General features: G+C 45.0%; 1 protein-coding gene across 2 annotated transcripts; it reads left to right on the top strand.

The window, feature by feature from the left end:
- Window positions 1–297: 297 nt before the first annotated feature.
- On the top strand, window positions 298–24102 carry slc41a2b (solute carrier family 41 member 2b). Of its 2 annotated transcripts, XR_005712014.2 has the most exons (12): window positions 300–507; window positions 1397–2058; window positions 2882–2989; window positions 4527–4598; window positions 5210–5354; window positions 5547–5693; window positions 6859–7006; window positions 7248–7327; window positions 12512–12643; window positions 13481–13629; window positions 21697–22438; window positions 22517–24102. XR_005712014.2 is itself a non-coding variant. In XM_040174360.2 (11 exons), exons 2-11 carry the CDS (start codon window positions 1519–1521, stop codon window positions 21880–21882), a joined length of 1707 nt encoding a protein of 568 aa, XP_040030294.2. In that variant the 5' UTR covers window positions 298–507; window positions 1397–1518; the 3' UTR covers window positions 21883–24102. The 2 variants fall into 2 exon arrangements, 1 of the variants encoding a protein (XP_040030294.2); XM_040174360.2 differs by having other exon boundaries at window positions 298–507; window positions 21697–24102.
- The last annotated feature ends 1747 nt before the right edge of the window (window positions 24103–25849 follow it).

The raw sequence follows: 25849 nt of genomic DNA, 5'->3' as shown, positions 1-25849 counted from the left end.
TCATACTTTGTTGTACGGCACGTTTTGTTGTGACGGTGAAGATATCCCGTTTTTACTGGAATTTGTTTTCTCTAAAACTGTCGGAGAAAGTCCACCAGGTACATTAAAATCCTTGTACAACATGAATGTGTCTGTCTGTTTATGAGTTTGTTTAATATATACTGCGTAATGTGTCAGCCAACACCATCTCCGTTGATATATGCATCATCATCAAGAATAAAAAGTAACAATGTAATTAACTACTAAAGACAAGGGATCCTTTTGTGCTTGTATTTATTGTAAATTGTATTGCATTTAGCATTATGTGCTTGGCGTTAATCAAGTCGACGTTGACGCGTCAGTGCAGATTACGCTCACTGATTTTCAAACGGAGTAGTTCATCTCATCCACATAGACGCGCTTTGGTGGCACTTTTTCGCTGTGACGCGGCTCTGCTCGGCTCTAGCTCACTGTCAAGGAAGAAGCCTCCCATCTGTTCACCTGGAAACCACGTCCCCCTCCAGCAAGGTAATCTTTAGAAAGGAATAATACACAGTGACGGCCACAATCCGTTGTTTGCTATTCTTATGTTTACTATTGTGTATACGCTCCCGGCCGACGCGGAAGAAAGTAGGGCAGCCGCCTCTACTACTGTTTTGATTTCTGCACAGCTAGCTAGCGCAGCACACTGCTAACGTATGCACACGAGCACATCTGTTTACACCGTGTCCCTGTTTGACGATATTGTCAAGTAGTTGTCGTCATCTGGAGTTTAACGAAGGTTATCGTAAAGCACGATATCCTGAAAATGAAACCGAGAGGTGATGCGAAAGGCCTGACCATTGAGAAGCTGGACAAACTACAACCCACTGCGGACTGTTTCATCAGCTCAAACTCAAAGGCTAATTGGCATATTTAGTGTTTTCGCTAAGGCTAACAATAGATACACAACATGTATTACGATGTGCATTTTTCTCTTGATTTCTTCACAGAAATCCTGCCGTGCCTCACATTTAAACCACTTAGGTACTGGTGGTGATTATCTTGTGTTGCTTTGGTTCACTTTGTCAACAACCCAAACACCACTACATTCCTTTTTCCAGGATTTTACAGCACCTGCCTCCACCTTTATACATGAGGGGAAATGCATTGTGGTTAAACTCACTGTGATGTGTGTTTATAGGCTAACAATTGTCCAGCACTATATTTTACCTGGTGACCAAAAGCCATCCTGACGTTTTAATGACATTTAAGTACAAAAAATAACTACGTGTTTGCCTTTTAATGGGTTGTGTGATCCACATAAAAACAGCTGCTCCATATTGGGAGCCTTGGTTCTCTGGTTACCAAATAATGGAGGTTTTTCTTAATGATAACTAACTTTAACGTGTGATCTGTCTGTGTGCTCCTCCCTTAGGCTGGTGAGCCTGATGTCCAACATGGGTGGTGCACCTGATCCGGTCTGAACCACTTGTCATTTTTACCCAGCTCTCAAAGCCAGATGTCAGGAGATGAGACACTGTGGTTTTGTACCACACCATGAGTATCCAGAGTCTGGGAGGAGCCATAGGGGATTCCCTGGGCTCTAGCCTGACGGTGCGTATGAGCGGAGGGTGGAGCGCTCTCTCTCTCAAACCTGTTTCCTCCGGACGGATCGCCTCCCTATTCCAGACCATGGTTCCCACCGGTTACACCAAGCTGCAGGAGGAGCGGCTGGCCATGGTGGACGTCGGAGCCAAACCCGAGGCCGCCTCGCTGCAGAACGGCTACAGACCGGAGGCGTCTCATGTGGAAGGACGGCGGCTCCTGGACCGGGCCTCCCGCTCGTCTGTGACTTTATCCGACTGTGGTGATGGAGGCTACTCCGAAACGGAGCCCATGCTGGCTGAGAGGAGGCTCTCGGCGGAGGAGGCGGATGAAGAAGAGGAGGAGGAAGAGGAGGTGGAGGAAAGGCCGAGATCAGCGATGCCCAACATGCCCAAGGAGTCGGCGCTGGCCATGGCGCTGCAGATCTTGCTGCCATTCTTGCTGGCTGGATTTGGAACGGTGTCAGCTGGAATGGTGCTGGATATTGTGCAGGTAAGCTGAATTACAATGCAACTATTATTCCCAGCGCAGCCGAGAGCTCAAGAATGGAAAGCATTAAAGGCAAAGTCCAGCGCATTACTTACTGGGTCTTATTTTCCTAGTTGGGGCCATTGCTCCCATCAGGTGTGATAACACTGCACTCAGCGACATAGATGTGGAAGCACGGTGTCCCCACCCGAACAAAGTATGAAGGGACAAAAAGCGGGATCTTACACACAAAGACAAATACATTTCCATATATAGGATTTTTGTTTTGGACATTACAGGAAAGTTCAAAATCAGTCAATGTATTATATATATACATATGTATATACATATATGAGTATGTGTATCTATCCATCAATCAGTATATGCATATGTCAGTGTAAGGAGCCAAAGGAGGCAGCAAGACACCAGAAACAACCTTTTTCTGGGTTATGTCCAAGGAGTCTTGTGGCTTTGAAGAGGGCAGAGATAACGACTTCAGTTCATCGCAGCAAGGGGGAGAGGAGACAATATTCTAAAACTAGAATACACTAAAGATGATGTACTATGCTGTTAAAAAGTATTTAAGGTGGTCCAGGATCTGAAGCGTAGACTATCACGTTCTGATTCAGATTTTGGCAATCCCCATTTTGTTGCTCCAGTCAGCCAATAAGATGGTAGCGAGCGTAAATCCATGCCTTTAACATTCAGAAGCGTATTATTGAGCTCCTTCCACGACTCTCTACCCCATCTTTTGAGTCACAGGTACACACGTATCTAAATCATAGCATAGCGTTTGGATTTGATTGTCAGATGTTGTGCAGTAATCCCCTCTGTGTGTCATCTGCAGCACTGGGAGGCGTTCCAGTTCATCACAGAGATCTTCATCCTGGTTCCTGCTCTGCTCGGCCTCAAGGGAAACCTGGAGATGACTCTGGCCTCCAGGCTGTCCACAGCGGTGAGACACACACGCACACACACGGTCCCAGTCAGGATGACACATGACCAGAGAGGCATGGATAGGTGCAGAATGAAGTGTAAACAAACTCATTTAAGTATGCGTGCTTTGACTTGTTCTTGTAGTATTTACATGGCTGAGTCCAGACACACCACTCTGTCTGCCTCCTTTATTATTTACACCACAGCTTAGTCGACAAAAAGTTTATATAGCTATTTCAATACAGAAACACATCTATTCCAATAACAATAGATCTGATGAGTGAAGCTAAAGTGCCTTAAAACCTATATTCTCTCTACGGTCCATCAGGTTGGTAGCCGCTGTGGATGGTAAGTGTGTGATGTCATCGCGTGTTTGCGTGTGCGGCGTTGCATATTCTCTGTGCCTGTGGTAGTTTTCAAGTTATGTAAGAAGAGTTTGGGGAGGAATCTGCTGATCTAGCAGAGTGAAGTGGTGGTTTCCTGTCGAGGAGGGAGGGGGGGGGGCGGACCGGCTGCTTCCACCACAATAACCAAACCGTCAAACTGTTTCTCCCCTCAGCAGCTCCCACAGCAAACAGTGTGACTGAAGGAGGAGCAGTGAGGGGACAGGTTGACCTGTCCCCTCACTGCACTCAGGTCCCTGATATCCCATCCAAAGGATTTCATGAACCTGTGGGGTCACACTCCTGTGCATGGGGCGCTTCAGTCGTCTTCTGTGTGTCCACGACATCTGTAGCTGTGCAGCGCAGAAACGCAGTGTTTGTTTCCTTTTTCCTGGTGCTCCCGTCGGCCTCCGGCTCTCTGCACACAGGCTCCACGTTGACTCAGTCTTGAGTCAACACGGACAGCGCAGCTCAGCGCCAGATCGCCATTCCTCAGCGGCGTCCCAAAGAACTTTGTCTTTGTGTTTTGTTCTCCTTGAGGCTCAGCTATGAAAGGGGCTGGGATTCACTGACAGGCGATGAAACAGGACGAATCCTATACAGTTTAAGGGCCTGTGTGTGCTTATAAAAAAACCATCCCTCCCCGTTTATGTGCGTAAGCCGAGGAGGAGAGAAGACTTGAGACACCCTCACTACAAAGGCCTTTACACTTTCAATTGAGTGATTTATTTCACACAACAATATACATATTTTTTTTTTGCACCGCGAGCAAATGAATGAAAAGAAAGAAGACCTCTACTGCTTTACACACCTACTCACCACAATACGGCCGTACTTTACTTCACGCAGGAAGTGAATCCTTGGAAACGTTCAGGTCAGATAGTATTCTAGTTCTAATAATCTCTTAACATCAATGCAGATTAAAATGTTGGGGGAAGCCTCCTGACTCTTTGACCAACGAGTTCAAGAGAACCCAGCAGTTATCGTGTGACTGATTTTGACTGTTTTTAAGGGGCTTATTTTGCACTGCACGCTAAAACATCCAAACTTTCCCTTATTAATATGTCTCATAACTCTTTTTTGTGCAATACTAAACTGCTGGAGTATCCTGTTTGAGTCTGATCATTTGGGTGAGGAATCATACTAATTGTTTTTGCTATATTCTGTTCACAGGTGAATGTGGGCAAGATGGATTCTCCCATAGAGAAGTGGAATCTAATCATAGGCAACCTGGCCCTGAAGCAGGTAATCTTTCCCATTGTAAAGAGTCAACCTCAAGTGCGTTACACCATCAGAATGGAACAATGCATCAGTGATTATTTGAATCAACCCAAAACAAACAGCTTTGGATCAGCTCAGAAGCATTTTTCTTTTCAAACTGAATGCCCTTCTTGTAGACGCCGTTACGGATTGGTTTCCCCTATTTGGCCGTGAAAGATTGTGCAAAGTAATTGTATTTAATTCCCCCCACATTCCCGTGAGGCGATTCTATTTGTACACGTCTTGATTGGTTGGATTCAGCTGGAGTCGAGTTGGCTCACACTGTTTTATTGATGTCTCTGTGTAATAACAGTACGTTCTCTGTTAATCATCTATATAAATACACACATGCAACCTCTCTGTGTTCTGGCAAACTTGTTGTACGCAATAACACACACGTCAGCAGGCGGTGTTATGGAATGGATTGGTTGTTAAACGTTAATTACAGTATTTTACATTCATGTTTATGTGTCACCCTACCCTGTCGACCTAATAACCCTTCTGCTGATCCTGTTTTTCACACACGTAGCAACGCTTCAGTGAACGACTACATCAGTAACGCCCCCCCCCCCCCCCCTCTCCCCTCTCTCCTCAAGGTCCAGGCCACAGTGGTGGGTTTCCTGGCCGCAGTAGCAGCCGTGGTTCTTGGCTGGATCCCGGAAGGCAAGTTCCAGATGAGCCACGCTGTGCTGCTCTGCTCCAGCAGCGTGGCCACGGCCTTCATTGCCTCCCTGCTGCAGGGTAAACACACACACACACACACACGCAGTGACAATAAACTATTGATACGGTGACTGGGGAGAAGCGGCGTGACGTCTGTAGAAGCGCTAAAAGCCTTGTATGGTCAAAAACCTGTACTTCTCTTTCCCAGACCGGTTGTTTGATAACGTCTAAAAGTCTCTAGTAATGTGCTCCACTCTCTTTTGGTGTCAGGTTTTCTCATGGTGGGTGTCATTGTGGGTTCAAAGAAGACAGGCATCAACCCTGACAACGTAGCCACACCCATCGCCGCCAGTTTTGGTGACCTGATAACCCTGGCGATCCTGGCCTGGATAAGCCAGGGCCTCTACAAGTGCCTGGGTAGGTGATCAGCTACGGCCTGTACGCCTGGATGTACTGTAACTGTTGGGACCCCGAGGGAAACGTTTTCTAGCTGTAGTTTTCTATACATTGCATGTGCATTCATGACATGATGTGATACTGAAGTGGTGAAACCTATCAGATGGAAATCCACTCAATTTGGTCACGGTCCTCTCAGTGAGAGGCTCCTGCAAGGCCAGATAAACGTTGTGAGACACTTCCCTCTGTCAGTCAGCAGAGGTCCCTCCGGCCTCGCTCTGCGGCACAAGACCGTCCACACAGATATTAACTCCGTGCTTCTTATTCTGAGACAAACCAGCAGAGCAGAAATGATAAAACATTGTGTATGCTGGAAGCCAAGCGGAGCCCAGTCCGTTATAACACATTGCCACAATAAATACAATCTATTTGTTTGTATTCATCACATCGTCGCGTGCAGCCATAAACTGACAAAGTCTGCAGTAAAGCAGAACAGCTCCAGGGCTAAAGTTCTGGATTCCTGGAGTTTATGTGCAGATTTATCTATCAGCAAATGTTAAGAAGCAATTTTTGACAAATAAAGAGATCCATTTGGTGAAGGGAGAGTGGCTTCTGGTAGTTTTCATTCCGATGACATGACACTTCCTGGAAACGGTGTAACCTGTAGAAGAGCTTTATTGGAGCTCGTCTTGCTGACTGGGAACGTTAAGTCAGTGTCACATTCCCGGTGCATGTGGGTCGATCAGGGGAAATGGGTCGCTACGTCTTTCTGAGCTGTGCATTTAAGAGCCCGCAGGCCTGATGGAGCCCATAAGCACCTCAACACCAAAGTGATGAGAAATCTAGGACTGTTTCCTAATTACTGTTATTTAGTGTTTGGAACTGGAGCCTGCTGAAAACATCTGGTGGTGCCTCTAAGCAGGTGCTTTAGCCGAATTGATTTTCTAAAAGCCCAGCTGTGCTACTTCGCCGTTTGAACAAAGTCGTAAAGAGAAAGTGAGCGTACTCTTACGTTGGTGTGCACTTCCTTCTCGGCAAGTTCATTCAGTCAAGTTAAAATAGACATGATGCTATGCTGTATTCCTTAAAATACGTTTTCTGTAAGAAAAAAGAGAATTTAGCTGGGAAGTCCACCAAAAAGCCAGCCAGAGAGGGAAAATAAAAGGCGTGTCTCCCTCTTCCCCAGATACTTACCCGTACGTGTCATCACTGGTCTGCGCCTTCTTCATGTGTCTGACTCCCCTGTGGATCGTCATCTCCTCCAAGCACCCGGCCAGCCGCACCCTGCTGTACTCCGGGTGGGAGCCCGTCATCACTGCCATGGTCATCAGCAGGTGTGTCCCTCAAAGTCCCGCTGCTGCGTTTGCGACGCCACATTTCTCTGTCTTGTTTTTGCAGAGGAGCAAAACGATACAAGACTGCAGAATTTTAGTGACATTCATAGAAAAGCACACAAACGACCTCATTTAGACGAGGAATGATGTTTTGTCTCGTTCTCTCCCTCTGTGTGTCTTACACACACACACTCACACAGAAAAACACCACTTAATCCTCTAATTATGTTTTGCTATTCAGCATCGGAGGGCTCATCCTGGACAAAACGGTGTCTGACCCCGATCTGGCGGGCATCGTGGTGTACACGCCGGTTATTAACGGTGAGTCACAGTGTTGCTCTGCTTCTCTCTGTTGTCACCGTCTCAATCGCAATGTGCCGAGCGCCCGGGGCACCAGTTGGGGGGGGATGTCGAGAAGAGTACAGTGACATCGCTCTGATCTCATTGTTCATGTGTTAACATTCTGCAGGCATGTGTCTTTATTAAATAATAGAAGGGCCGTACAGCTCATTGTGACACATTCACTTGCTAATTTGAATGCAGTGAATCATTTCCTTTTGGATTACGGCTGTATTGATTATTCATAATATTTATATTGATACTACTGAGAGGAGCTTTTGTTTGGTGTTAAATTTGGAGTTTTTCCGAGCCCCCTTTAGAAAACCTCATTTTACTGCAGCAGGGTGCGAGTCTGGTACTGGTGCCCCCCCCCACTCCCCCCCGTGCTCCTTCACCTCCTGCAGGCCCAGCAGCAAAGAGGATTAGGTTTTCCTATTAGGCAGCTGCCAAACACTCTATTATTTTACACAACAAACGGCAACAAGCTGTTTATTGTGGGTTTGGGTGCAGACAGACTGCTGCTGTTTGTCCCATTTGTCTCTTTACAGTTTTGCGATTAACGCCGAGTTTGACCCTTTGGAGCGGAGACCCAGGCAAAGTGTTTAAACACAAGATGGATGACGCGTCAGAGAGTCTATTTGTCTTGTGCTGTGCAGCTCCCAGGTGTGAATTAATTGGAGACGTGGAGCAGCGCCTCCACAGTCCCGTGATTAATGACAGTTTCTAAATAAAGACTCCAAATACTCATCAGCATAAATGAGTGACCTAATGCGACTGCTGCAGTCTGTCTCGACTCTGACTCGACTCCATCAACCTGGTCCCGTTCCGTTTCTCCCGCCGCTGACTGGCTCAGCCACCGTTGCCAAGGCCGTGACACCTTCACAACAAGAGATACGCTTTGCATTAAACACCCTTAATGAAAGATATTTATTTAACAAGAAGCATTCGGATCGTGAGGCTAATTGGTTTTCGAGCCGTCCATCCAACAGCAGGGAAATCTGTGAGGGCCGAGACGTTCCGGTTTTGTGTTTGCTAGCGTCACGAGACGTCTTGAGTGGACGTTTTATCCGTCTCGTATTTACAGCATGTTATTCAAGGGGTGAGGAAGAGGCAAGGCGGGGCCGGCGGTTGAAGTTCCTGTTGTAATATTAAAATAGCATGAGGGAAAATGACGGCACAGAAGGCGTGAAAGGACAGTGTGTGGATGTTTGATGAGAGGGGAGATGTGTAGAGCGTGATAAGAAAAGACTGTTCAAAGGAAACTCTGCTACAAGGAGAGACAACTCTCAATTCTCTTAATGCCTTATTTTAGGCAATTTCCCCTGAGATAAAAAGTGACTGTTTTGAATTTAATTCTGGTAGATTTTATCCAGGTATTGAGGTGCCAGTTAATTTCCTCTTGTACTTCATATTGTATCTGCAGTAAAACAAGTGTTCTTGCCTTTTATTTAGATTTAAAATTCTCTTTCTGGTGTTCTCTTGGAGGCTTTGACTCCTCTTTGTGATATGATGTGATGCATCGTGTTCCAGGCCTCCGATGCTGCAGCCTTTAATCTTCACTCGTCTTCTCCTCTTTACATTGAACTTCCACCTACAAAACATTGTTTGTTCTCTCCCCGTCCTCTGTTTGTGTTTTGTCACGGTCTGTCTTGGTAATGGAGCCGTTCAAATAAACAAATGGAACGGGCAGGAGGTGAGGGGGGGCAGGCAGCTCTGTGTCGGCCCCCCCTCACAGGTCACAGTGGGAAAAGCACCGGCGTAGGCAAAAAATAAATGGGAAGAGTGTCGTGCCGCTGCGTCGGTCAGTCCGGGTGCTGTTCAGGCTGGCGAACACCGTCGTGGCTCACCGGGATGCAGTCAGCATTCATTTCAGGCGCTGTGAATAAGTTTCACCACTACATTCAGGAACATTTTGCCACCTTCCCTTGGAATGGATGGAGTAAGTGACATGCAAACCACCTTTAAACTGATGTGCGTTGACTCACTGTTTTCAAAGCTCTTGGCACGCAGGAAGCGTGGCCAATATTTAGTAATGTATTCATTATTTATTTAGTTATCATATCACCTGTGGTAGTATGAGCATAGATGCTACTGTATCTGCTAGTCCCTGCAGGGTAAGCATGCATGTCTAAGAGTGAAACATGTGGCTTAATATGACCACATGTTGCTGTGACAAAGGCCTTTAGCACGTCAAAATAATAATAATAAGTAAATGATTCCTCCAGACAGAATCATAATTTTTTTTTTTTTAATTTAAAAGCCACAACACAAAATATCTTCCTCAGGTCTATCACTTCCTAAATTACGATTAGAGCTCTCGTCAAACACGACTATTTTCTAAATGGATGCCAGTGCAGTGAACTTCAAACATACCAGATTACATCACTGCAGCTAAAAGCTCCAACCCACGGGAACCGCTGCACCTACACAACTCGCCTGTTAAATGGTAAATGGCCTGTACTTGTACAGCGCTTTTCTAGTCTTCTGACCACTCAAAGCGCTTTAACACTACATGACATCATTCACCCATTCACATCCATTCATACACTGATGACAGGAGAACCATACACAGTGACACCTGCCATCAGTAACTAACATTCACACACTGTAGTCGCAGCTACCGGAGCAATGTTGGTTTAAGTGTCTTGCCCAAGGACACAACGACATGCGGGTTAGCCGGGCCTGGGATCGAACCGACAACCCTCTGATTGGAGGACGACCGTGCTCCCCACTCACCCACAGTCGCCCACGTTGCAACCAGCGAACCACCAACATACGCGTCTTCGCTTCACTTGCTCAACTGACTAGAGCAGGTACGCAGGCTCCCGTGTCCTAGTCGTGTCGGTTAGCGCCGTCGCCTCACAGCAAGAAGGTCCTGGGTTCGACTCCACCCAGAGACCTGTTCCTGTGTGGAGTCTGCATGTTCTCCCCGTGTCTGCATGGGTTTCCTCCAGGTTCCTCCCACAGTCCAAAGACATGCTCTGGGGATCAGGTTGAGGACTCTAAACTGCCGAAGGTGTGTGAATGGTAGTTTGTCTCTGTCACACTCGCCATGACTAGCGACCAATCCAGGTTGTCTCGCCCAGTGTTGGCGGGGATTGACTGCGCAGGATGAGCGGCTTTCAAGATGACTGACTGACTTACTGGCTGACTCATGACAGACCTGTGAACTAACCCCAGAATAAAACACGTGTTATTGATACCGCTACACCGTTATGCAGGAGACGCTGTTTTGCTCTTCAATTGAGTATATGAACTTTTATCAAAAACGGTCCAGTGAAAAGGTGTTTAATCTGTGTCCTAGAAAGAAGTGAGTTGTTTCCTCCTGCCTCCAGTCTTTATGCTAACCTGGGCCTCCACTCCTTGACGCCAGCTTGTTTTTACTCCCAATGGGATGTTCAAAGAGGGCGGAAATGCTCATCCTCGTGAGGTCTTGGTAACGCTCCACTCAGATGTCACCAGGCTGACACACAGTATATAAGGATAAGTGAGTATATTGTATTAAGTGGCCGTCACACTGAGGTGATGGCATGGTCTGATTCAATACACTCGCCACAACAGTAATGGTTCTACTTCTGGGGGGGATGGGAGTCTATGTTTAGAGTAAGTAAAGATGGATATCTACTAAGTTTGTAGTACCAGCTGACTGAAAGCCACCACGTACTGAGTTTCCCTGCTGCACTGCATGCGTGCCTATGATCCACTTCTCCTGGATGTAGAGACGTCGCTCTCTTATGGCACCTTCTTCTCTCCTGAGCCTACACGGCTTAACTCGTCTGCTTCTCTATCTATATATCTGTATGGATGTATGTGAGCTGTTCTCCAGGGCTTCCTCACCAGACTGGGTCGAGGGCTGAAACAGAGCATCTGTCTGCGTGTGTGTGTGTGTGTGTGTGTGTGTGTGTGTGTGTGTGTGTGTGTTGTTTCCTTTCTGAAGCTAGGCGGCGTGATAGCTGCAGTATGTGAATATAAAGTGGCCCCGTGTTTGGTCAGCACAGATGGCTCGACCAGGAACATGGCTGTGATCTCTCTCACTTTCTTGTTGTGTGCTAGTAATATAAAACTAGCTCCCAAACGTCTGCTCGGTTTACAGTCAAATCAAATCAATCATTTTTAAAGTTAATTCGGCCTCAGGTAAGCCCCGCCCCTACTGCTATCGTGTAAATGCTGCCAATACATCATTAAAAAAAAAAAAACTGCTCCCAAGAGATGAACAGGGCACTTGGCAGAACCCTCATCTACAGTTGTGTCCTGCGCCACAATCAGAGTGTAGAATCCACAACACAACAGTGTTGTTGTTGTTCTCTGACGGACTGAAACTGTGAAAATGTTAAAAGCAGAGAGAAAAGTGTTGAATCCTGAATAAAAAAACGCAGTGCAGGACTTATGCTCCACAGCCATGAATTTAAAAGACCTGCTGTGAAATACCTGATGTATGCATATTTTGAGTATTTTATCATTAAAAAAAAAAAAACGCAGACAGGGAGGGCTACAATACAGGCCATATAAGGGACAAATGTCTAGAAGAAAATATACATTACAAAATATGAGTGAAAATGAAATACAAATGCTTGTTTCCATCCGTGTTTTGTGAATATAGAAGATAGTTAATTTAGATAAACGGCACTCATGTACGCTTCGTCTTGTTCAGAGTTTTATTCCTTTTTCACTTTTAGCGATGGCTAATCCGCCTTTTTGAAATGTCTATTTTCCCAAGGTTGCTACTGACTGATTGGACCACACAGTTCTTCTGATAGCAGAATATAAACGGGCGCTTACTTCCACTAAGCCATTTCGTCTACCACATAACTGGCACTCATCATGAACCCATATAATAATGCCACACAGCGCTTTAAAGCTTAACCTTTTTTAACAATGGATTCTTCAGCCTTTAAAAAAAAAGAATATCTGGTATTGTTCCTTTCTTAGGTGTAGTAGTTTGGTGGAGATGCGTCAGTGGGCCCAGGTGTTTGCTGTGTGTGACACTCAGTCGTTTGTGTTCTGGCAGTAATCATCCACATAATTCATAGTGAGAAAAGGATTCGTAAGTGCACATCTGATCACAGCTCACTGAGCATGAGATCTGTAGAAAAGTCTAGTAGAGGTGGTTCTCTATTAACCCTATGAGTGCTAATATAATAACGAATGCTCTCCTGTCTGGTCCAGGGATCGGGGGCAACCTGGTCGCTATTCAGGCCAGCAGGATATCCACTCACCTGCATTTCCACTGTGCTCCTGGGGAGGTTCCTGAAGAGGCTAAGGGCTGCTACTACCCCTGCCGCACCTTCTGGGGTTCAGGTTGGTACTACTGACCAGTTACCAACATCACACAGTAGCTCTGCACCCCTTTCCTAAAACTATGTTTTTTATTATTATTTTACCCCCATACTGACACATTTAACAGACCCCCCCCCCCCCCCCCCCCTTAGACGCTTTGTAAATACAATAGCTTAAGGGATGGTAATGCAATGTGTCATTATTAGAATAACTGTGTTCTTAATCAGCTAATTTAAAGTCAACTTTTGTCCCTGAGCAGGACACCCGACCCCTAATTGCCACCCGGGCAAAATGTAAAAACTGTGGGTTAAAAATGCAATGCCAGTCGCTCTGTAATGTAGTGTACGGCTGGGTGTCTCCCCCCCCTGGAGGGTGATTGGCACATCCGGCGTACCAGGTGGGAATGAATTCCAGTATGAAGGCAGCAGGATAATAAAGGCTGTGGAGCGAGCCGATTCAATCTGTGACCAAAGCATCCAGTCTGGGCTTTTTTAAAAGAGTGATTTTAGACAATCATCTTCACATTGTTTAGAATTAAATCATTTTAATTTTAAAAAGTCGTGGCATTACTTGCACCTCTCTTATCTATTGTGGAAGTGTGTCCAGACCTTTGACTAGTAGTGCATGTTGCTATCAAAGCTTCTTCAAAGAACTGTATTTATACATGTTTCTCGCTACTAAAAGCTAAATTTGACAAGCTTACATCTGACCACTAACCTCCCATGGAGTCCACGTGGAAGCTGGTCTTGGGCTCAGTAAAGGGCGGTGCAAAGGATCTGCATTGAGGACTTTTAGTAACAGAGCTACTCCACATTCTCCAGTGTTTTCACCTTTAACCCCCGTTTTGTACTTTCTCAGGAGCCAATCATCGCTCTGCTCAGGTGCTCCTCCTCTTGGTGATCCCCGGTCACATCCTCTTCCTCTACACCATCCACCTGATGAAGAGCGGACACACCACCCTGACCCCCATCTTTATGTCCGTCTACCTGTCTGCTGCCATGCTTCAGGTGAGCGCGTGACGGCGTGTGCTGGAATATGCACTCTAAGATGGTTCTTATCATTCCAGAACTTTTTCACAATCCAGTCTTAATATAGCAAATGTTAACAAAAGAAAAACAAAACAAAAAGGATTTGGTCACCTACAAACAAGAAAAATGTCTGGCTCTCACAGACCTGTAAATCACAGGCCTCTCAGTTTAAGTGGGAGAACTTGCACAGTTGGTGGCTGACTAAATACTTGTTTGCCCCACTGTACGTATCAATGTGAGGTGGACAGCTTTGCTACACTCACAAATGAACAATAAACATGCAAAAGGTCAAAGGAGGGAAGTGCTCTTACTCCTGTTCTTCTTAAATATAAGCGCACTTTATGAATTAGTTTCTCTCTTTGAGATTCAACCAGAACAAAATACAGCAGATCAACTCTGGTCCTTACCAACTGTTAACCTTTGACCTTTTCTCAAGAAAGTAAATGGAAATATTCTTGCTGCACATGTCCCATCACAGCACCGTCTCTTCCTTCTGAGGCAGACCAATAAATAAACAAAATACAAATATGTCCCAAAACATCAAGTGGGCGGCGTAATCATCGTATTAGTCATTAAAGAGCATATGGAACATATGACTATAAACCTCTGCATTGGAACATCAGAGAAGAGAGCATACTTATGAAGGTTATGGTCGCTCATAACGACTATGCAACACGAGTTGTGTTATGACCTTCATTAAGTTACTGTTGTCTCTTTACAAGCTCCTCACCTGAACTGTTGAGCTGCACTTTCCCATTATCTCTCCTCTATGAAAAGATGAATATGAGGATGTACGTTTATTTAGTCCTGAAGGAAGAGAATCGTGTGTGTGTGTGTCCCTTGTGATTCGTAGTTTGGAGCGACGCCCGGAGGAATCTTCTGCACATCTGTACAGTTTTGTTTTGCCAGCAGTTGAGATAATCATGAGTGAACGACTTGTGGGTTATGAACGGCCTCACTTTTTCAGATGCTCCAGGATTCTTTCGGGAATTCTAAGAATGAATCTGGCGTGATTTTGGACGCTTCCGAAGGCTCCTTTCAATCTTTAATGGAGATGTTGAACCTTAGGATGTAACCCTGGCTGCTGAGGCGCTGGAAACTTTCCAAGTCAATTAAGTGTGGAACAAGAAGAGCTGCTTTAAGGGCGCTTCAGTGCCAGATCATCAAATGGACTTCTTTCACATCTTTATACCTGCGACCATTAAAGGGAGCATACTCTATTGATTGGAGTTCAGAACCGTAAAGACCAATTTGCTTTTAGTTTTTCTGAATATTTGACATGCTTTCATGCTGCATCGGGCTGCGAGGCTGACGAGACGCAGCATGTCAGAATAATTCACAGGCTCCTTTCATGTCTTTGTTGATCTGTGTGTGGTTAAGGCCTTCATCTAGCTTTGAATGATATCTGCACAGTGTCACGTCAACAAGGTTATTACCGCTATGATTATTTATGCCTCCGAAATGACTCCGTCGTGTCTGATTTGTCCTCTATGTTTTGGTTCAGACTCTGCCTTATAATTAAGGTTTGTACTCTGTCTGAGGGGTGCACAAAATATGGAAGTATAATACTATCTACGTTGTCCCATAGACGAAGAATAAGAGCCTTTGGTATGTGGACTGATGTTTTGAAGCCATTCTCAGGGATGCTTTGGTGGAGTTTCTTCAAATTTTACAAAACAAACATACATTAAACATACATTTTACCAGATTACATTTGAACGGATCACAATACCGAATTGACCCTTGAACAACGCACAAAGCACTGTAGCGGCAGTCATTGTGTGTGCCTGAATTATTGAGTTTGTTTCCTTCGGGATTGGCGCATAACACCAGATGCAGTTCTGTTCACAGCGGTTGTTTCCGCTGCCTCCTAGTGGACATTACCACCTCCCACTGCGATGTCTTTGTCCACAGTTCAGTTTTAAACTTGTGAAGTGGTGGGAGCTAAAAAAACAAAAACACTGAGGTAACCGTTGACGACGAGGATTCAGGGATGAGCTACCGGTCCTTCACCAGGAGGGGGAACACAGAGAACTGCTGCTCTCCGTACCAAAGGAAGGACCTGATGCCTTTGTCTTTCCGACATAAACCTCAAATGAGCTCGGCGGTAATCTATAATGCCCAACCTGCACAGGGAACATTAGCTTTAATGATTTCCACGTGTTGATCGTTTGGAAAAGGGGTGTGAGAGAAATTTGAAGCAACGCAGTTTATCTGAATGAGGCGGACAGCAGCCTTAGTTATGGCTCCTGTTGGTCCAGTGCCTTGGTCTGCCGTGTTACTGCATACCTGCAAAGTGAAATCACGTACCCACGTCGGAGAGTTTCACCTTGTGTCCCCCCTTAACCCCAAGCAAGCACATACATGTTTAATGCACACATGACCGGCATGAGCAAAATCTGCTTGCCTGAAACTCTCATCCCTTCAGGATTCAATATACTTACATGCTACAATATACATGCTACAACATACTTGACATCACCGTTGTTTCAGATTTCAGTAACTCTCAGTAGTTTCAGTAACTCTCTGCCCTAAGGAGTCAGACACAATTTGGCAAAGATATAGCAGCGGCATAATATGATAATGTCACACAAGCACTGTAGCTGTCTGTTACTTTAATAGCAAGAGTTAAGCGAAGATTGCGAGGGGAACCTCACTGCAATTCAGTCCCCATGGGAAAGAGAAGATTGATCCCAAATTGACTTCACTGATTGTTTTGCAGAAAGTCAAAAAACATACTTAGGACCAAGCACGAGTAGAAAAACATGGCTCCAACAATACACAGGATAACATGGTTTTGTATTTAGACAAAGAACGAGGTGATGCCAAATGGGCCAAGGCAGGGTGGTGCAATAAACCTCAGACAGATCAGAGAGAAGGAGACCGAAGCAGTTCCTCAGTCTGAAAGTCTGAAAAGGCTACGCAGAGTTTACTCCTGATGAATATGCAGTGCTATGCTAATGTTGCGTTTATGGAATACTTAATAATACTGAGGTCAAAAGCCTTGGGTTCGCTACACGCTGCAATACGAACCAGTAATAGCGCTTTTGAAGGCTCTGCAGCAAAGGGCGACCACCTCTGGCCTCAAAGCCAGAACATCATTCCTTCAGAACAGGCCGATATCTTCACCGATCAAGTCCGTCGCTCGATGTGCACGGTCAGCTGAACATTCCGCTCCTCCAGCTGCTCAGCAGGGCACGAAACACAAAATCATCTGCTCCCAAGAGATGAACAGGGCACTTGGCAGAACCCTCATCTACAGTTGTGTCCTGCGCCACAATCAGAGTGTAGAATCCACAACACAACAGTGTTGTTGTTGTTCTCTGACGGACTGAAACTGTGAAAATGTTAAAAGCAGAGAGAAAAGTGTTGAATCCTGAATAAAAAACGCAGTGCAGGACTTATGCTCCACAGCCATGAATTTAAAAGACCTGCTGTGAAATACCTGATGTATGCATATTTTGAGTATTTAAGATATGCAGTTTAACGTTGACTTAATAATGAAAATGTGACGCCACATTAAATTAACAGAGCCGAATCAACGCATTCTGCTTCACCTTTGTCTCATGTGCATGTGCAGCTGGTTCTGATTCTGACTGTCACAGCAGTGTTTCAATTTCAACTAGTGCAACAAATAAAATGGAAATGTGAGTGTATGGATTTGTGCATTGGGAAAGTTCCAGGCATGAGAAGACACACAGGAGGTAGTTTCATTTGGAATAGCGGCTTACAGATGTACATGCAGCAGAGTAGACCACCTGGGTTGTGTGTGTGAGATTTGTTGTTCATCTCTCCTGCACTGAGAAGTAACAAGTCCCCGTATTTTCCTCTGTAAATGTAGCTTACAGAGACATATTTAGATTTAGGTGATCCAGGAGTGACGAATGATGCTGCACAGCATGAAATACTCAACAAGGCACAGACTGAGAGTCGGAGGTTTGTAGGACAGCTGAAGGGAGCTGTGGACGACCAATCCGATTCCTAACAGGAAGCATCTGCCTCGGAATGCTCCCTCAGTGAGAGCTGCAGAGGAAGACGAGCCAGGCTGTGTGAGGACGTTTGATGTGTGACGCTGCTGTATGAGGTGACAAAGGGTCCTACTAAGGATCTACAAATTTCGCACGAAGGTGCTTCCACTGAAATGCAAAAGTCTAACCGAGGTCCAACCAAAGTTATTTGTTTTCTTGGATGGATCAATAATGTGTATACATGTGTATCATGGATAATGAAATGCCAGAACCTGGGTATATTCAATTTTTTTCCGGGGTTAATGGTGTTCCAGTCATTAAGTAGAATCGGTTATTGAACCATATCAATCAGAAACATGAACCAGCATGTAAAGGTCTGGTACTGAAGCATTTCATTGAGCATTCGTCTGGATGATAAATACCTGGGCTGCTCTAAAGCAGCCAATAGAGTATCACAAAGCGATTGATGTGCAGGCTTTTTGGGGGTTTCGGGGTTATTTGTACTTAGGCATACTGAAGTGATGCTCAGGAAAGTCGGTCCGAGCAAACGACGGCAGCTTGAAAATGGTCCCTGCACACATCGTAAAGAAGATTAAGTACAATTCTGTAAACATAAACCGAGGCCTTGCTTAAACACTCCCACAGACATTCCTCGTCGATGCCTTTCAAAGTCAACAGCTCCCCTGCTGTTTACCATCCATCATTGGTACAGTAATGAACGTGTCTCACGCTGCTATGAAGCGCTGTGCTCAGCCTCCACACTCCTGCAGATCGAGTCTGATGGGATATTTACCTAAATGACACAATAGCAAAAAGTACAATAAAAATATGAAACGTTATTATACAAAATAGAAGACAAATATGATAAAAATGGAAGCCTACTGTAGATATGCAGAATATATGTGGATTAGTATTAGAGGAGCTGTGAAGTTTTTAGAAGTAGTTATTTAGTGCAGAAATGTTCAACGGATCACAGTATAAAATATAAATATATTACCCGATTCATATGCCGCACGTTAGTTTCTTAACCACAGATGTGTAGCACGACAACATCAACAACTGGTTTAACGCTGGTCATCTCATTGGGAAGGGAATGCAGGTCTAGATGGTTGATTGGATTCACTGGGGGACTAATGGGAAACAGCAGCCATCTGCTCCAATACGCAGAGAGGACTAAGCATGGGGTTTTGCATGTGGCAAAATATGCCGTTAAGGCCGATGTGTCGGTTGTGTGAGGGCTTTAAATCAGCAGAGGGACTTCATTGGTTTTAAAAAAAGAGCTTTTTTCATGACAACTGTCACTGCATCCCATGATAAATTGAAGCCAGTTTGACCGGACATCCCTTCTTAAAAGTGATTCAGTTACCACCAAGTCGCTAAGGATGCTCCACATCTCCCTGTTACCATATGTGTTGCTCATTTGCATAGAGATGGCCAATTCTGTGCTAAATGTCACCCTTTTAATATGTGTAAATAGTAGAGCAAACTAATTAATCTCATATTTTGAAATTCATTAATAGACATTAATTGTGATAGAAGGTTAGTTTTTCTTCTAAAGACTAAATCTTCTACATTAACAAGTAATCACTTCATACAGCGTGTATTTTAGACATTGTTGTTAATCATAGACTGGTCCGCCAAATATCGGTCCGTGAGGCAGAAGCGGTTGGGGACCCCCGCCTCAAAATATGCTTGGACCTTTCCTCATTGTACCATGATATTTGAAATGGTCGAGCAGGTTGATTGGCGAGTCACAGCTTAACTTGCAGTCTTAATTTACCAGACAGTTGCAACGGATAACTGGCTGCATTTTAAAGGGCAACACCCTTTGCACAATGAATTTCAGCTTCGTCCTTCTAGACCTCCTGTAGTCCCACGGTGCAGAACAAAGCGGTATAAGAGCAGCTTTGTTCCAGCAGCCATCACTCGGGTGAACAAATTATAGCAACAGTACATAGAGGCTACAGAAATGCTTGTTTACTTATTTATTTATTGATTGACTGATTTGTAGCCTTGTGTCCTTTTATCGGGTCGACGTGGCACACGGGTAGAGCGGCTGCGCTGGGAACCGCAAGGTTGGCGGTTTGAGCCCCGGCTGCTCCATATCCCATGTTGAAGTGTCCCTGAGCAAGACACATAATCCCTAATTCCTACCCGGGCAAAAATGCAAAAAGCCATGGGTTAAAAATTCAATGTAAGTCGCTTTGGATAAAAGCGTCAGCTAAATGACCTGTAATGTTTCCTCTGTGCAATCAGAGACCTTATCAGGTTCTAAACCTGGACCAGTTGTCAGGCAATCAGACTCCTCGTGTCTTCCAAACGAATACTTGCAGACCTACCGAGCCATGTGAATGGATGTGTGAATTAAATTAGTGATGGGATAGGATAGTGGATAGTTGTATCCCATGTTTCTCTACAGGTGTGCGTAGACACAAGTTGGAGTATTTTCGAAGCTGACACGCTTTTCTAGATCGCTGCATGATGGTTCTTGTTGGAGCGTGAGAATCGGTCGGTACCCGTTTTGTCCAAACAACAGTTGGAGCCGGGGAAGTTGCATTTAACCTTCATCCACACACACTGTCAACAGTCACACTCTCATTTTCAGGTGTGCTTTTCTGCCACCTTTTGTAAGTGGTTTGTAATTGGACAGCTCCATCTAGCAGACACTCAGGCGTGATTGAGGCTCTGAATGCAGAGACGGCCCGATGGAATGCCAATGGCTTCTATTTGTCTCTCTTGTTTTGCATTTTATTCTGCCAAAATGTGACAATTAAATGCATCTTAATCATGAAAAGCTGTGCCCGGAAGTTTCTCTGTCTTTGCCGCCCTTTCTTTGTTTGTCTGAGGAAGGGGGAGTGGAGCCGACAGTTGGAGACAGTGGACGGTGCAAACAACCGGGTGTTTGTCGACGGGTAACGCTTCCTTCTGGAGGTTTATTAGGGATTTCTTTTTTTTTCTCATCAAATAATGTATTTACTTATGCAGATTAGCATATCGGCCAATTGTTGAGCCTCTTCGATGTGATGGGCCAGAGCCACTTGGACTGCAAATGGAAACTAGAACGCTTGCAATTCCGCAATCGTGTCTTGTTGCCAAGCAGAATCATTAAGCAACGGGGCAAGTGTATAAGTGTGGTTTATAGAGACTATGCTGCAAAAGTAACAATGGCTATCACTGGGAGGGTGTCATCAGAGATAAAAGCCCATCGGTACTGTAAGAGCCCATGTGAAGCATGCTGTCATCATTGGCTCATACATTAGTCTGTTTTTGGAATGTATTGTCATCATCAATCATCCCCGCTACCTCTTGATAACATCCTTACTGCCTGCATTCCCCGACTTGTTAATATCTTCCGATGACTTTTGGAATGTTTGCTTACAACCCCGAACCGCTCCTTCCCCCTTAAATGATAGACTCGTCCTTATCTTTTAATAGACTTCTCTTTTGCTCTCTGCACAGTTGCCTCCATGCGTAGAAACTTGAATTATGTATAACTCTGTTAACTCATCTCTCGGTCTGCTGCTTCGTCCATTACTCTTTCTCATCTTTATCCCCACTGCCGTTTAAGTGTTTATGCCATTTTCTTTTTGTACGTCTTGCTATTCTGTAGTCAAGGATTACACGGCCCCCGTTTACCCGATTTTCTTTATCTGTGAAAAATGTGCCGATAATTCAGGCCCATCTCTAAAGTATATTAGTAATATAGGCAAAAAGAAAACACGCTTGTATCAGCATGCTAACATGCTTGCAGTTTCAATGTTAGCTTTCGTATGTTTAGGTTCAACATTTACCAGCTTCGCCCTCATTGTTCTGACCATAGAGTAAAGCACTCGGACAAAACCACCCTGACATCGACCATTGGTTTCCATCTTGTCTTTTTGGGACCAGTATTGACCAAGAAGCTAGGGAGGCAGACACGTTGCTAGATCTCTCTGCTGATTGACCGGTCGCTGTGCCTGCTTCATGGTCTACTTGGCTCTAGATAGACAATAATCTACTGAATGAACATCATGTTGTATTGAAGAAGGCTTGAAACTAGAGATTGAGACCATACACTCATGTTTCCAATGTCCTCCAGGTGCTGCTGCTGCTGTGCATATCCGACTGGATGGTGCACTCCATGTGGCGGAGCGGCAAAGATCCCGACAGTTTTTCCATCCCTTACCTGACGGCCCTGGGCGACCTGTTGGGCACCGCCCTGCTGGCGCTCAGCTTCCACTTCCTGTGGGTCATAGGAGACCAGGACAGCGATGTGGGCGACTGAGGCGACGCCTGACTTCAAGGCTTTGGCAGCAGGTGGTAAAAAAAGCCCCAAGTCTTTTTCTGCCACCCGACCTGAGGCTCCCTGAAGCTGTGTGGGAACGCCGGCCAGCACATTCCTCTGCTCACTTCACTGAAACCACAACGTGGTTTTGGGAACTATTTTCTGCTCTTCGCTTTTAAAACATTTTTTATTACACACAAAAGACATTGTATTCCATGAATTTAGACTGTTTCCAGCACAGGTTTTGATCAGCATAGTCTGCACCGAAGCACTTTCCTGTTGTGTTGCTGATCTTGCAAAGAGGAGCAGCGAACCGCCCACCGTGCTGAGGCTGGTTTACTCTGCAAGCATCAGTCGGAGGTCTTCCACTTAAAAACATCGCTTTTGTTAGTGTATATTTTGGGGATTTACCACCCATTGTCTCACAAACTTCACTACCAGCATTGTGTGTGTTACGAGGTTGCGACATGCAGTCAGTGGAGGGACACAGAGACGATTACTGTGGAAGTTTATCTGAGATCAACTGAACCACCGCTTTGAGCTGCCACGTGAGCAGGTTGGGGGAATAACACCTTTTCCACTATCTAAATGTCTTCAATCCATTTAGAACAGATCTAATATCCCCTAATTTTAGTATATATTTTGTTCTCTTCAAGGCAAAGGCTGGATCATTCCCTGGATGTTGGATCAGGGGTTCCAAACCCTTCTGGGAGACCAGCAAGTAACTCAACTCCAGTCCCCCTGATCGGTGTAGCTCTATTTTCTTAATTTGCATAAAGTCTCTAATGGAAAGATGATGTGAAAGCTAATTTACTTTATTGCCCCACAACAAACAAACACTGCATGGGACCGAGTTGTTGGGGTTTGACCCTTCAATGCCCTAGAACAGTGATTGTGCAATCATTGCTTAGCCACAGTAACTGGGATGTCAGGTTTGTAGTGAAGCCTTTGGATTTCTTCCCGTGTTGAAGTGGTGTGCTTGGAAATGTAGCTTACTAAGCAAACGTAAAGCTTGGATGAAGGTCATCCTTTCCAAAAGTAAACCCACAAGGCTCTAACGATGGCTACTATGGTTAGCATCCAGGGCTCACAGCCTGGGTTTTTATAATACATAGCTCTACGTTATTCTGTTGAGTTACAGGCAACATGAAAAAAGCTCTGCTCACGACCTGTATTATATAGTTTACTGTATTGGATCAAGTTCAGTCCAGGAAGCCCAGCAACTTTACCACTGGTACGGTTACGTTTACAACGTTGTTTAGTCCTCATCCTAAAAGTAAAAAGCATACGGGTCGAAGTATATAAGTAGCTGCCAAATGCTTTGGTCTTATTTCATCATACTAACAAGCTAGCTTTACACTATAATAGGATCCTTATAGTGTTGCATGTTTGGTAGCAGTCGTGGCGAGCTACATGTCGCTCCAGGAAGTGATTAAGCATTACAGCACAGCAGCCTTTGAATGTCAGAACAAAGGCAGCAACAGGAACTAAGAGGAGCCGGGCTTAGTGAAAGGTCAATTCCTGCTTTAGTTCAACCAAACCGCAGATAAACTTGTGTGTCTTTTAGCCTCCTGATGTGATGTAAATGTTAACAGCACAGCTGTGCTCAGTTTCTCCTGTCCAGCAGCCTCCGTCGTGCACACAGAGCGGCTCAGGAAATAACCGTTCCACTGTGGATGTTCACACACTGCGTACAGTGCATGTGAGCACGGTATCTCCATGCATCAACACAACTAGTTCATGTCAGTTTCGGTTGATTCTCTTCTTATTTCAGACTAGTGTAATTGGTGTTAACCTTATTAAACAGCATATTTGGTTCCCTTTTTCTTAATCATCTGTTTCAAAGGTACCCCCTTAATCTCAGCAGCATATTGTGTGCATGTGAACGTTTGCTCTGATCAACTCCAATATGTGCCTCTTGAGATTCGCTGGTTGACAAGGTATTTCTCTCCGTCACGCCATTAATGCAACTTTCTTTCTGAAGCTTTATAGTTCTGCGCAGTGAATGCTCTTTGCACTCTTTTTTTGTTCTTCAACAGCAACAACTATTGTCTTTCTGAGGAGTTTCATTACTAAGTGATATCATTTTAATTGCTGTAATGAAACAACCTCGACAGATCAAAGTTGTTAGAATTTAGAGGGTGACTTGCATTTGCTATAAAACCCTTTGATTGTGTTTGTTGGCCAAAACCGGCTGAATAAATGTCTTTTAATTGAAAATCATCTGATTTGTGGTTATTTTTGTGCACCTGGGCACACAGCGGTAGTCATTGCTGGCCTGAAACCTCCCAATGCATGAGATGAACAAGCAGGAGGCGGGATGTAAATGAAAGGTAAATACTCCCCGCTGCTTTGCCTGAAGTCAGCTATAGATATTATCTACGTGCTCCGACAGTCTCCATGACAACACTCACAGGCCGTGCTCAATCCTCTTATGTTGGCGTCTATGTTTGGGGGAAACGGGAATTTTTGCACAAATGTCACGAGTACACCCACTTCAGACACACAAAGCAGCTCATGTTCATAGGAAAGAACCTCACCGCTATCTCTGCTTTCACAAAGTAAGGGATTGTTTGGGTAAAGTACACTTCTTACAAGAAGCCGTTTTTAATTAATCATTTTTTATTGACAATTATTTTTAAACTAAAAATGGTACAAGAAAATGTACCAAAGAAAATAAGGAAGAATCTGGTCAAAGCATCATTTAATTACATATTACTGGTGGGACTTGGAAAGTCACCACAGTGGCTGTCTTTGTCAGGTAAAAAACTTGATGGTGAAATGTAACTTTCAAATTAAATAAACTCCCGGGAATGTGTACCTGCACTTGTTTGCCTGTTGCTATGGGATGCAAGCAGTTGGGCAAAGCCCTGCTCGTGGCCCGGTGGGACTGCTACTGCCTGGGGCAGCGCTCTCCTCCCTCAGGAGCCTCGACTGCAGGTCCGAGGCGGCGGTGAAGCCGGAGATGGGTCTATCCACTGAGGTCTCTGCTGAGGGCCGTACAGGAACCTGAGCTAAAGGAACCTGCAAAGGAACCATTTGGTGAGAAGCATTGGGGGCTCTGGAAGGAGGAACTTCACTTTTTAAAAGGGTGCCAGTCGCATGGAAAGGCCTGACCGTCCTTGCATGTGCGCTTCATAAATAGAATTAAACCGATACATAAATGAATCAAATGGAAGGGACGTGGACCCGTCACCTCAGCTATTTGACTAGCTTCTCAGAAGTGCTCTCAGATTGGACAGGTGAGCGCTCCCCCATTAGCTGATAAAAGAACAGTCATCTCTGCAACCGCGTGGCTTTTCACGCTAACATGCCAGCGGGGCAATAAGAACATTTAAAGTTCGAGTTCACGAGGTGTGTCAGTTATGGAATCAAAAGGAAGGGGTGCACTTAAGACGGCAAGCGTGGTCTCAATTCAAAGTCTCCTTAACCTCTGTGAGAATCATTCCAACAATCTTCACAACCTTTCAGCATCGCCAGTTGGATCATGTTACTTCTTATGTGATCAAAGACACTATATATTGCTTATTCATGCTCATAGATTGTCTTACTGGCTGAGAGTTCTTCAGATGAAGGACTTTCTATAATTCAGGAGGTTTTTATCGACTAAAAAGAGCTTCACTAGTGCGATGGTGTGATTATGAGAGCACTCAACCTCACAATACAGGTAAGCATCAGGCTGCCATGATTCTTATACTTCAGTTGATGTGTGAGCTTGTGTTGTGTTTCACAACGCACCTCTGTAAGCGTCTAAACGGCTCATTTTTAACAAGGTCTGTGGGCCGCGGTGCTGGCTTGATAAAGTGAGGTTTGGTGGGTACAGTGTGGCTCAGCAGCAGTGATCCATGCAGCATCAGAGGACATGTGAAATGTAACCTCCTCCCGTCACTCATCCCGCCTCCTTTGGGGGCCATTAGCAGTATGTTAATATGGTGCTTTAGTTCTCATGCGTCCAGCTCATAGCCAG

This window comes from Gasterosteus aculeatus, chromosome 4 (genome assembly GCF_964276395.1).
Source record: "Gasterosteus aculeatus chromosome 4, fGasAcu3.hap1.1, whole genome shotgun sequence".
NCBI lineage: Eukaryota > Metazoa > Chordata > Actinopteri > Perciformes > Gasterosteidae > Gasterosteus > Gasterosteus aculeatus.
This window is presented reverse-complemented; position numbering and strand designations above follow the sequence as displayed.